Here is a 14,224-nt window from a genome sequence, read left to right on the forward strand (position 1 = left end):
TACCGCCGAATTGCTCAACACGTGGTGCGTGAGGTCTCCACAGTACATCGATGTTGTCGACAGTGGTCGGCGGAAGGTGCACGTGCCCGTCGACCTGGGATCGGACAGCAGCGACGCACAGATGCACGCCAAGACCGTAGGATCCTATGCAGTGCCGTAGGGGACCGCACCGCCACTTCTCAGCAAATTAGGGACACTGTTGCTCCTGGGGTATCGGCGAGGACCATTCGCAACCGTCTCCATGAAGCTGGGCTACGGTCCCGCACACCGTTAGGCCGTCTTCCGCTCACGCCCCAACATCGTGCAGTCCGCCTCCAGTGGTGTCGCGACATGCGTGAATGGAGGGACAAATGGAGACGTGTCGTCTTCAGCGATGAGAGTCGCTTCTGCCTTGGTGCCAATGATGGTCGTATGCGTGTTTGGCGCCGTGCAGGTGAGCGCCACAATCAGGACTGCATACGACCGAGGCACACAGGGCCAACACCCGGCATCATGGTGTGGGGAGCGATCTCCTGCACTGGCCGTACACCACTGGTGATCGTCGAGGGGACACTGAATAATGCACGGTACATCCAAACCGTCATCGAACCCATCGTTCTACCATTCCTAGACCGGCAAGGGAATTTGCTGTTCCAAGAGGACAATGCACGTCCGCATGTATCCCGTGCCACCCAACGTGCTCTATAAGGTGTGAGTCAACTACCCTGGCCAGCAAAATCTCCGGATCTGTCCCCCCTTGAGCATGTTTGGGACTGGATGAAGCATCGTCTCACGTGGTCTGCCCGTCCAGCACGAACGCTGGTCCAACTGAGGCGCCAGGTGGAAATGATGTGGCAAGCCGTTCTACAGGACTACATCCAGCATCTCTACGATCGTCTCCATGGGAGAATAGCAGCCTGCATTGCTGCGAAAGGTGGATATACACTGTACTAGTGCCGACATTGTGCATGCTCTGTTGCCTGTGTCTATGTGCCTGTGGTTCTGTCAGTGTGATCATGTGAGGTATCTGACCCCAGGAATGTGTCAATAAAGTTTCCCCTTCCTGGGACAATGAATTCACGGTGTTCTTATTTCAATTTCCAGGAGTGTACATCATTAAAGAACATAATAGTACAGATAAATTTGTAGTAGTACAGGCTTTACAAAAGAATAGAAATAAACAGATACATCAGTGTTACAGGAATTATGATGTAAGTGAATATATAAAATAATGAGAATAGTTTTTGAAACATTAATGTCACACATGAGCATTACAACAGAACAGAATAAATAATGTCTAAACATCTTTACAAAGAAAATAACATATTATCAGAAAAATTCTACAACATAACTCTTATTAGCTAAACACATAAAGACAGGAAAAACACAAATATACAAGAGTACACAAACACATAGCAGAACAACACAGGGGGAAAGGACAGGGTTTGTTTTCAGTGTAACATTTGGTACTGCAGTATTTTGCCAAAAAAAAAACCTTTTTTGGTTGGAGATCCCCCTTCGTTCATCATTATTCCCAAAAAGTCCTTTCTATACCTGCTTTCTGTACTTTTTTCATATAACTCTCTCAATGCATTTGTTCCTATTCATCGCAACTCATTCGCTTATATAGTCTACACCCTCTTAAGCTAACTTAAATCTACTGAGCTCAGATGCTAAACTAAGGGACGAGGCAATGCAGCAGCATAAAACAATTAATACAAACAGCAATGAAAAAAAATGGAAATTGTGAAAGCAAGCTGCAGTAAATCTAAATTACCAAGCAATGATACATTACAACTAATATGAGCCAATGTGCAGCAACAAGAAAAATAAATCAGTAGTAAAACTAGCTTAACAGAGTAATACAAAGTGAAATATAGTAGCACTATGCCTGGCAAACAGCAGCAGCAAATGCAATAACTTATATCTGAACACGACATAGCTCAAGCAGAAAAAATATTACACTAAAGACAACAATGCAGACAAGGGAAATGTATATTCACATCTTAATGTCTATGTAATTAAAGTGGTGCACCACAAGAAGTTATTCTACCAAAAAAATTACCAAGTAGTTGAAAAGAAAATTCCGTATGCAATTCCTGTGACTGGAAATGTCTTTTTATGCTCCTTCATTTTTTTGAATAGATCATAAAATTATTTACTGAATCTGTAGGCATAAAATATTTATATTAGTACATCTATTAAATTTTAATTTAATCAATGCTGCAGTGCAGCTAGAAACTAGATAATAAACGAAATGAGCAAATATATATATATATATATAAAGCAACATATGAACGTCATTCACTAGGCAAATGTCGTCTCCAAAGGCAGAAAAAATCTCTCAACTAGAAAGACAATTGATGTAAAATGTTTCTCAACGTCTCATTAGGCATTTTAGTAAATATCATAAATTAAGAGCTCCACAGTGTAATCATATGTTTTCAAGTTCGAGCGGGTCGTTTTTGCGATGTTTTCTAGAAAGGAATGTCAATAGTGAGGTTAATGGTCTCTTTTTTATTTCTCCACCTAATGGCTTTTTCTTCAGGCAGGTGGCACTGCTAGGCGCTCACGACGCATTACGTGAAGGTCACTTAACTTTGTTACCGAAATATTTACGACAGCAGTGACAGTCTCATTTAAAAATTTCACAGCTCCAGAATTTGCGTTGCAAATATGTAGAAAAAAATCCTATAAATATAACAATGTCCAAAAATATTTTCGTTGGCATTGTTATACATTCACACATTTACACATTTCATAATTCTTAAAGTACGATTCTTGATTTCCAACATCCTTTCCCACAAATCCAGAGTCCCTAACCACTATTCATTATTCCTTACCTTATTACACATATACATATTTGTCGACACTTCTTCAATATTTCATCTTAATAAATTCGTAGCGTAATCAAATTCCTCATATAGCATCAGCTTATTGATCATAAACATACCGCAACAGTGTAATACACATCGTCATCATAACATCATGACACCTCAGTCAAATCTCAAAAACGTCGTAGCTTTCTGCAATAATGATAAAACCTATAAAAAATCCTCTGCTCATTTCAATAGTGTCATCTACCTCAAACGTACTTTAAAAATCGTGATCCCATACCAAATATATCATTCAAAGCTCTCATAATATCACAATGGGTCCGAAAAAATATGAACAGTTCACAAAGTACAGACAAAATACAATTTCGTAAGTGTGAAGTTATCCAACGGTGTAATTACGTAAACATCTGTCACTGCTGTAGTAAAAAAGTTTGTCTCTCTCAGTTAAATGATCAGATAGCTGTGTAATTATGTGTTAGAGAAATATGGTACCGATGTGTAAAGTTGTATAAGCAAATACCATATTAGCTAGGGCTCCTTGTGCTTGCCAAACACATGGTACACAAAGTAAACGTGTACCCCCCTGAGGGTTAATGTAATTACACCCTCAGGTGTTGCAGATTACAGCAATGAAATGAAATGTATCACGAAAACCTTTGTATCATTGTACTTCAAACATCTTTAAAAATAAATGATTTAAGTGCAAAATTATACAGATTACAGCAATGAAATGAAATGTATCACGAAAACCTTTGTATCATTGTACTTCAAACATCTTTAAAAATAAATGATTTAAGTGCAAAATTAATCACTCAAATACGTGTCCTGTAGCGCTAAATGTGCGTCTTGTTGTAAGATAATCTCTGTGGAAGTCTCGTAGTTATCGTCTTCCGAAAGCTAAGTTCTGTAGAAGTCAATGTACTTACCTCATGATAAACAAAAGTGAAATGCTTTGCGTATAGATATCTTAGTTATTACGCTTATTGCCGTGATGAAGAAAGTACTGTGCTGTAACGTATTGTTGTGCTACAGAAGAGGCTGTCTCATTGTAGCTATACCACAAAAGTTACAACTAAAACGTGTTTTATTTTCCAGAATAATTCGGAAAAACTGTGCAGATATGAAACAGAAACACCGCAAAAGCAACATAGTAAATTGTCACTCATTAGTAGCGTCGTGATACAATCGTGTAGCTGTCACATAAACTAACCACTGTTTCATCTGGTATCTCACAGAAAGTACTTTAAATCCAGAATGTATTTTCAAGTATACCAAAATGTTGCATTAAAATCTCAATAGCAGTACCAGTATATGTTCTAAGTATGTAAGCCTTACTATAACACTGTGTCGTCTGTTCACAATAACAATGCATTCATAATTTCTGTTTAAATAAGTTCTCTTCGTTCTTGACTGGATATTTAACTTCAAACATTGTTGCATGTTAACAGATTCTAAGTCTGACAATGCATACTAGAAATGTGAAGTGAAAAGTTTTATGGCAAAGACAAAGTTAAAAAACAGATTGTCTTTCAATAAACGGTTTTACATGTTAAATGTGGTGCAATCCTTTACTCTTCATAGTACTCACAGTTTGAACTTGAATGCAATTATCATGCGGTATACATCGGTAAAGAATACTGGAATTTTTGTCAAGGTTAGCGTCTATGTTAATTTTCGCTGAGCCAGCCGGGGCACGTGGCTGCGTGCGGTGCGAGTCATTGTCTGTCTCTTTGTTGGCGCGCGTCGTTATTGGGATTAGGAGACCTAACTTCTACAAATTCACCTTGTCGAGAGGGCCCTGCCCTGTTTGAAGCTCGCTGGTTCTGATGCAATTCAGGTCTGTCGTTAGGATTATATCGTCTGTCGTCATGTCGATAGTTCCTGTAGTTTCTTTCTTGTCGGTTAAGTGGTGGAGAATTTCTCCCTGATTCATCACTGCACTGTGGACCATTGCGTCTGAAGTTATTGTGTCTCCTGCGATATTAATAGTTCTGGTTGCCATATTGTCTGTTTCTATGATTGTCTCTGTCATATTCATTACTACGGAAATGCGATCCTTCTCTGTAACTATTACTCTGCCAGTCATATGGGCGGTGTCTGTTTTGGTCACGATTTGTGTTGTGAGAGTAGCCTTGTCGTGTCCAGTGATTATTTCTTTCATCGCGGAATTGCGACGGATATGACCCGTAATTGCTGTGTTCCTGTTTTCGCCTTCCGCAATTGTCAGTGTCATTTTCCAATTCTTGGAACAGTCCCTGAAAAGCTTCAATGTCGTCTTTGCAACGTCCTGCCAAAATAATATGTCGTAAATGTTCAGGTAATTTGATTAAGCAAATGCAGATGAGTTCTGAGGGGCTGTATGGGTTTGACAGGTGCCGATTCTTGTGCAACATGTCTTCAAAACGTTTCACAAGACTGGAAAATTCAGATTGTTCGAAATGTTTCATCATTATGATGCTATGTTTTACTCGGTCTTGTGTAGCTTGAGACCAATATGCTGAGCGGAAGGCATGGTAAAATTCTCCTTCACTGTGACAATCGTGAATGACCGATCACATTCTTACAGCTGGTTCATTCTCTGTGGATGAATGTCGTTGCCAGAATTCTTAAATGTTTTGATTTTACATGTAGTAATGAACAGCTTATAGTCAAAATTATCATGTCGGCGAGTCACATGTCGGTCATTGTTACGTCGTTTCGGCGGTTCCATCTCAAAATTCGGTGGGCCTTGCCAATTTCTTTCATAATTTCCGAAGTGTCCTGTGTTATTTTTTTGTGGTTGTTCCGTATTTCGAAGTCCTTCTTCCCGTGGTGAAGCGCGAGTGTCCTCTGAAATATGTATTTTTTGTATTACTTGTGTCAGCTGATCTTGTACTTCCCGGATTTCTCTTTGGTGTTGCGTATTAATTTGATTCTGATTTTGTTTGAATTTCCTAATTTGTTCGCACTCTTCTGTGTCATTAAAGACTACCGGTTTCATTCAGATTATCATCTACCTTCGTAGATAAATTATTTAGCTAATCCGAAAGTTCAACTACTTTCTCTGATAATGAACTAATTTCCTCCATGTGTCTTTATACTGTGTCCTTTAAGTTTTCCTGAGTTTTTGCAAGTTACGTAACCACCGAATCGGTAGATGCAACTGAGTCAATTTTAGCTTGCAAGATCTCATGATTTTCATTAACAATAATTTGCAGTTTTTTTATGGCTGCTTCATGATTCTGTAATGCATTTTCATGCCGCGATAAAATAGGTTGAAAATGCTCACGAATTTGTGTTTTTACGTCGTTACAGACTTTTTGACATTTCGATTCGATTTTATGTAACTCAGTAGTTAAATCTTCACGTGTTTGTTCAAGCGTGGTGTGAAGATTTTGTTCCATTGCATCTAACTGTTGCTGTGTTTGTGTCTGGTGTTGTTCCATTGTGTCTAACTTTTGAAGCTTTTGCTGTGTTTGTCTCTGATTTTGTTCCATTGTGTCTAACTTTTTAAGCTTTTGTCCCATTTGTTGCATTCATTGTAATAACAATGCACTGGTGTATGAAACATGTTCCTGAGTGCTTTTCGGCAGTGAATTTGCACCGGCAACATTCACATTTTGTCAAGCGGAAAATGTGTCTTGACTCATTTGAGAAAACGGCGAGAACCCAAAACCTGAGTCTACAGTATTTGCAATATTGTGTTCTGTCATTCCCGATTCCTGAGGCGAGCTGTTGCCGACCGATCCATCGATAATGCTTCCCTGTTCACTAATTGTTGCACTGCCTACACCATTATTTGCAGCCCGCTCCATTTCCTTATGCACAATTACCAAATTACTACTTTGAACATTAGTTAATTCATTACATGGTGGCGCTAACACACAGCTTTCGTCTTCACTGTCATTTCTCAGTTTATTTTGGAGACAAGTATTACGTTTTTCACACGCCATTATTGTCACAATATTTCACACGACAACACAGAAAAACACAATTTGAAGAGCAAAAATAAGAGAACACATTGACATAGCACTGAAAATAATATCTAGTTAATTCAAGCGCAGCTGCGAAATACTTGGAGCAAATCTACGTGCATGCCACAACTGCTTTACTGTACAACAATGAAAAACTACAACTACAAAGGAAATTCTCTCTATAATTACGCGCTAGCAATAAACAATAGTTACACTAATTACACAAGCTACAAGAAGAAATCAGAAGATTCCAGTGAGGTATCCTCTGCTAGGGGTCGACATACGAAACATCCCCTTAGAACAATTATACATGACTATTCTTAAACTGACACACAATATTTTTAGCGCAACGCAATCTGACTTTCAAAAATCCCTACAAAAGAATGGCCTTGACTAACATTAACCTGTACCTTTCACAAATCACTTACCTCACAAAAATCTTCGTTACTCGAACTACTGCAATACAGCGAGCGCCACTACTGCCAGCTAAATAAAAGATTCAAACTACGGATAGCACTAACTACTGATAAGCATAGTTAGCAAATGAAAGATATTAATAGAGAACAAACAATGTATTTACCTTAATAGTGTTGAAAAATCATAATATACATAGCAGTTCATGACATCCAGTCTTACGAATTTCAAAACTCCGCCATTTCTCTCCCCAGATCCACCACTGCTGGCGGTTCACCTCCAACTGTGCAACGCTACGCGCTGTTTACATCCAGCTGCCCAACACTACAATGGCAGACAACAATGCAAACTAGCCACAGACTGCACACAGCACAGCCAGTGATTTTCATACAGAGCGCTACGTAACGTTGCCAATACGAAAACATACACAGCCTACTTACATACTCTTTAACGTGGACGCTTTCTTAACTGTGCAATGTACAGGAAAATATAACACAATAACGATTCGTATGGTTAGTGGAGCGAAGGTATATAAAGTGTTGCTATTTTTTTACCTGCACTTGTCTATTTTGAGATAAATGTACGTGCACTTTCCGCCCGTTTTATTAGACCGCTGTTCTTAAGATTATTCACAAATAAGTAGAACGAGTTGAAATACTGGTTTCGAGGGAGCGCAGCAGAGCGCGAAATGCATTTTACGGATGTTACCATTATGTGGATATAAAGTATCTTGGCTTGACTTTATTACACTGAATTATTGGTGGAACCAATTTTGCACTAATATATCACAGATTGAGCAATAAATCAAAGAGACGGAACTGAAAATTGGATGATGCTAGACGACAAAAGTCCCACATGTAGTCAAAAAAATATTCTCCAGCTGTATAGAATCAATCGAAATATCACATGTAGTACGATGAATTGGTTGGGTCATTAAAAATGTGCTTTGCTGATGTGAAACTGTGCATTCCATCGCATTTCCGGTATCCAACTAAGCAGTATAAAACCAAACACCGTCCTAACAGGGCTTTAAGGCCCAACGTCCACTGACCGGAAGGTGTATCATCCTAAGATCATAGGCGTCGCCAGATGTAGTGGTCAGCACACTACACTCTTGACCATTGTCAGTTTTCGTGATCGATGTAGCTACTTCTCAATCGCGTAGCTCTTCAGTTAGTATCACAGGAGTTGAGTCTACTCAGCTTCCCAACAGCACTCAGCAGTCCCGGATGGTAACCTGTCCAAGTGCTAGCTTAACGCCGGTGATGATGGGAACCGATGGTACCACTGCGGAAAGGCAGTTGGCAACTATGCGATATATCAACTCGAAATGTATTTTAAATTTGTTTTAAGAGTGTGGCGTCGATATCTTGGTCAGCGGAGTCATAAATTGTCGGGATTTGAATATTCTGGTACGTCTGTAGCCTTTCGTGGACAAATAGAATATTCCAAAAATTAATATAGGTTACAGACCGAGTCGTGCTGTTAAGCCAACGTTTCGGCTACCACTGCTTGTGGCTTTGATCAGGGTATGTAATGATAGACACTGCCGAACTTAACGTGAAGTTACACATTGTAACGTTGATCCCTTTAAAAAGATGATGCAGTCAAAACGTCAGAAAAATTGTTTGAAAGTTATACCATGATTAGTTTTTTTTTTCAAGTATGTGCGTATTCCCCAGACCTAATTCATATTCCACATGAGAACGTTTGATATTGTGGAAGCAAATGGCCACCACGAAGGTCAGCAGTAGGAGATCTCGCTGCTTACAGCTGGACATTATCTTGATGAAATGTAAGCCCCAGATGGCTTGCTATGAAGGGAAACACAAGGGGTGCAGAATATCGTCGACGTACTGCTGTGATGTAAGAGTTCCGCCAATGACAACCAAAGAAATGCTGCTATGAAATGGAATGGCTCTTCAGACCATCACTCTTGGCGTCGATCAGGTCGGGATCCCACCACAGTCTGGGGTGACCCCAGGCAGCACTCATTACTAAAGACATTTCTACCACAGTCAATAATATTCCAGGTCGAAGATGTGCCTGGAGATGCCCAGGGCAGCGGTGGGATACCAACTTGTATATCGACCGCTGTATGGCCAGACAACCAAGAATGGTGGTCTAGAGTGCCATTTCTTTTCGTAGCAGTACCTCTTTCGTTGTCATCCGCGGAACCCTCACAGCATGGCGGTATTCTATGACCCGTTTGGTTGCCCTTCATGGAAAGATAACCTGTATTTACGTTCCAGCAAGACAATTTGCTCGAGCACACGACGACTCTTCGTGATTACCAACCCAACCTCAGCCAGCAAGATCTGCAGGCCTCTAGCCAACTGAGAAGGTTTGGAGCATTTTGGTCAGCGACCTCCAACCATATCGATGTTTTGAAGATCTAACGTTCCAAGTTCACATAATATGACATATCATCTCCCAGGAGGACGTCCAACAACTCGGTCAATGAATACCAAGCTGAATAACTGCTAGTATAAGGGCCCGAGGGACCAACGCGTTAATGACTTACTCTTTCGCTTCAGTAGGTCATCCAACTTCTCCGAAGCTGTAATCATTTATTTGTCTGTACTTGTACATCACGTCTACAGATCTCCATCCCATTCGGCTGATTCCTTCATGGTGCGCCTTTTCTCTCTTTTTTTTTTTTTTGACTTACAGTATATTTGCAACTTATTGCTTAAGTAAATGTATGTCTTCCCATGTCTGTATCTGGCGATTCGAAATGATCAAAAACTCTGTTACCGTTACAGACCTCTTTGTTACATTTTGTGGTTTCCTATTGTTGCCGACTTCTTCTCTCTTATTTGGTATTCGTCTCACAAAGGTATATTTCTTATCTCGATTTTTTTTCAACGTATTTGCTGTCCGCAGATATATTTCCTTCGTAATATGTCAGCGGGTCACTTAAGACCAAGCAACGCACACTGTAAGTGCAGATAAATGCGGACGAGTACATTTGCTCGAGGAAGTCTTCAATAGGGCAAGAGGAAATAGACTACTAGCTGGTTGATGTCCAAATTGTCCAAAAGCGGCATGTTGCACCTGGGAACTCATTTATTGTGCTAACATCAATGTAACATGATAACTTTTCGTGATGCCTGCTAAGAGTAGTTATGCCTTAAGTCAGATTATTTACATTACCTCGATTTTGCGGAAGAATGGAATCCAACTGCTTGGACCTATGCACACTGTTCTATTTGATGAAATTATCGATAAGATCCTTGACAAGTAGTTCATACAATATAGAGGACGCGTATTCCATTGCAATAACGCTTTCTGTAAACTTGAGTTCCTTAGCACTGGCATACGAACTGAATCCATCATGCAAGTATTACAGTTCATACAGCAGAAAAGGGTCTTCTACTAGGTAGACAGTCATATACGTCATTTTTTCATCCCGGAATTTGTCCCTGATTGATTGATGAAGTTCTCTTTGAGCAGCACGTTAAGGACAAAACACATTAAGATCTAGTCAGTGGGAGGGTCTGACGGTCAATGTGTCACGTGGCATCACGCATATGACTACGTAGATTTTCGTATGCAACACATATTTTTCGCGTGGTAAATTATTTTTCTAATCAGAACAAGGAAAACCGGGTAGGTGCGAGTAAGACTGTTCTGTACAAACATAATTACGTGTACATAAAAATATTCTGTTGGTAAATGGCCTGGTGCAAGTCTTTCTGCTGGACGGCACTCCCTCGACTAGCTTGTTCTCAACTCACCCCCGTCATTCAACGAGGGAAAGGGGACGTACAATTTGGCTGTCATCGGGACGTATGTGTCCCACTATAGGTTTTCAGAGAAAAAATTGGAATTCGTTGTACATTATTGCTAAGTATCACTGTCCCACTGCTATGGGGAAGTCTACTAATGGTTACCAGAATTCTTTTAACTACAGATTGCTGCTATAGATTGTGTCGTCGTCAAGTTTCATTGTTAGAACTTGTGTCTGTATTGTCAAATGACTCTGAACACTATGGGACTTAACTTCTGAGGTCATCAGTCCCCTAGAACGTAGAACTACTTATACCTAACTAACATACAGACATCACACACATCCATGACCGAGGCAGGATCCGAACCTGCGACCGTAGTGGTCGCTCGGCTCCAGACCTTAGCGCCTAGAACCGCACGGCCACTCCGGCCGGCTCTCTGTATTGTCACAACGACTTTGTTCGTACCTGCACATAGGCAACGCAGTTGATGGCCGGTGTGGCCGTGCGGTTCTAGGCGTTTCAGTTTGGAACCTCGTGACCGCTACGGTCGCAGGTTCGAATCCTGCCTCGGGCATGATTGTGTGTGATGTCCTTAGGTTGGTTAGGTTTAAGTAGTTCTAAGTTCTAGGGGACTGATGACCTCAGAAGTTAAGTCCCATAGTGCTCAGAGCCATTTTTTTTAGCAACACAGTTACCAGATTCGTAAAGCAGATTGCCTTCGCAACTTCCCCCGCATATGGTATCAACTACTTGCAATCACGAACTTAGTTTTACCACATCGCAAACGAAGCACACGCCTCGACATCATTCCCCAATGGAGAAAGACTGGAGCATTATGGACAGAGCCCTTCGACTAGCTCGGGATTTTGACGATCTAACGTGTCAAGTGCACTTAATTTGCCACTATAACCATTACGTGGACATTCAATTCCTATACCAATCAGTGCCAAGCCAAACGATTGCTTGAATAAGGGCCAGAGATGGGCCAACGCGTTATTGACTTGCTCAATTTGCGAAGCTCCTTCTTCTGAATATATCATCCAGTTTTTCTGATATTGTAATAATTTTTTGGTCTCTGTATGTACATCACATCTTCGGATTTTCTTCCCATTCGCATATTTCCTTAGTGGTGCATCGTTTTCTTCTTTTCTTTATTTGTGGTGTCCATTTTCAGCACTGTCTTGTACTTAGTTATATAGATATTTCTTGGCATGCCTATTCCCTGCTGGTCTGTTTCCAGGAAGAAGACGATGCTGAGGGCCTGGTGAGCGAGGAGGAGCCAGCGACAGCTGCCACGCCCGCTCCAGCGGCGCTCCTGGCGCTGCTGATCAACCGCCTGGGTCTGGTTGCGTCGACAGCCACCTGTGTCGCCGCCCTCTCCGTCAGACTCATGGCTTAAATCTCTACTCCCTGCCGAATACTGGCGACTCATGTGGATATCTGTGGACGGCGACTACCTTCCCAAAATAATTCTTCACTTACGGACATGTCGTAAAATGAAGTGTGCTTCCATTCCGTCCAATGTGAAGGATCTCTCTTCAGGTATGACCTGCAACTGCCTTGCTTTTGGCGAGCCTTACGTTGCTGAGCAGATCGTTGAAGCAATAGCTCGACACTTACGCTTCAGACCAGTCGTCAACAAATAACTACGGCTACCACATGAGAGGGCCAGTACCTTTTGAACTGTCGAAGAGGGCCAGTATCTATTGAACTGTGGAAGAAAGGGAGGGGTGGCAATCTGAATGTGAATTTGCTTTAGTTTAAATGGTCAAGTGGCTCTGTGGGAGAAGGACTGTACTCAAAAAAACTTAACTGTTGTCGAGTGCCCGTTCCGTAGAGCGATTCAACGCCCCTGACATGATTGGAACTTCATGTACTCAGTGTATCAGCAACGAGAAATTCGGTCTCCTGTCAACTTTCCGTCACTGTGGACTTCTGCATCGCTTTTGTTGTTTTTCGCCTATCACAGCATCCTTTACGTTTGGCTATTGTTATTAGTGACGCACAGAAATTATTCTGTTGTCCTAGAAATCTGAATATCTTACTGGGACAGCTTTCTTTCGCTGCCATAAAGAACGCCTTACAGGTATGTAGCGTTATGGTACCACAGTTCTTTTCATGTTACAGTTTTGGCCGCAAGCTGGAAGCCGTAGAGATAATCTTGGGCCTACAATGCATAAAAAAGTGAAAATTATGAACAAAGCACAGTGTTAATCCATGGAGTTGTTACTTTCATTACTTGATAATCACAAGGACATTAGAGACTGCCACGCCATCTCACCTAGTCAGAGCGGTGTATTTCACAGCGAAAATGAAAATAAAAAAAAATTGAAAAAGGTAATTAAGTGAATCTAGTGTAATTCCTCCTTTGTTCCAAAATTTTTTGTGTTCCGCCCATTACATTTGGGCCTCTATATGAGACAGGTCTTTAATCTTCATATTATTTTTAAATATGTGAGAAAATGTACCACCATAGCTGTATCTTGATAATGTCTTTATTGCCTCACATGACTGGTTTCGGTGGCACATTAACGTCATTCTCAGACGCCATCACTGCTAAAAGAGTATTACATTTCCATGGTGCATTTATTGTGGAGCCCTGAAACTAGTACATGCGGGCATTGTAGACAACACGATGTGGACTAGAGACCCCTGAGGAAAAAAATGGTTCAAATGGCTCTGAGCACTGTGCGACTTAACTTCTGAGGTCATCAGTCGCCTAGAACTTAGAACTAATTAAACCTAACTAACCTAAGGGCGTCACACACATCCATGCCCGAGGCAGGATTCGAACCTGCGACCCCGTAGCGGTCGCTCGGCTCCAGACTGTAGCGCCTAGAATCGCACGGCCACTCCGGGCGGCAACTCCTGAGGAAAGAGAGCCCATGTGTACTAGTAAAAGGCACTCCACAATAAATGCGCCAAGGAAAGGTAATACCTTTTAGGCAGTGATGGAACCTGACGACGGGCGGTAATGTACCGCCGCAACTAATCGTATGAGATAATTAAGACAGTCTCAATATATAGCTGTGGCGGTACTTTTCCTCAGATATATCATCAGTTGACGTCTCTCATCCACTCAGTAGGAAGGACATCCATAAATTATTTTTATATGTTTCTCGTGCTTTATTCGCAGAGCTGCAAATTTAATCGTATTCCGTACAGAGACAAATTTAACTGTGGACTCACATACGCCAAAAAAGAAGAGTATACGAAAATATGTTTACTGTGCTTTCATTCTTGTTTCGTAAATATTTGTGTTTATTACTGCACTTTTTAGATAAAACGAGTCGCTTTGTCACTTAAG

At 41.1% G+C, this 14,224-nt stretch overlaps 1 protein-coding gene across 1 annotated transcript in view; it reads left to right on the forward strand.

The window, feature by feature from the left end:
* The window catches only part of LOC124795459 (neuronal acetylcholine receptor subunit alpha-3-like), a 163,288-nt gene extending 150,040 nt beyond the window's left edge, over positions 1 to 13,248 (forward strand). The window contains exon 9 of the mRNA XM_047259487.1: positions 12,158 to 13,248. Within this exon, the coding sequence (XP_047115443.1) occupies positions 12,158 to 12,316 (159 nt within the window). The 3' untranslated portion in view covers positions 12,317 to 13,248. The remainder of the gene's footprint in view (positions 1 to 12,157) is intronic.
* Positions 13,249 to 14,224: the final 976 nt, after the last annotated feature.

This window comes from Schistocerca piceifrons, chromosome 4, assembly GCF_021461385.2.
Source record: "Schistocerca piceifrons isolate TAMUIC-IGC-003096 chromosome 4, iqSchPice1.1, whole genome shotgun sequence".
Taxonomy (NCBI): Eukaryota; Metazoa; Arthropoda; class Insecta; order Orthoptera; family Acrididae; genus Schistocerca; species Schistocerca piceifrons.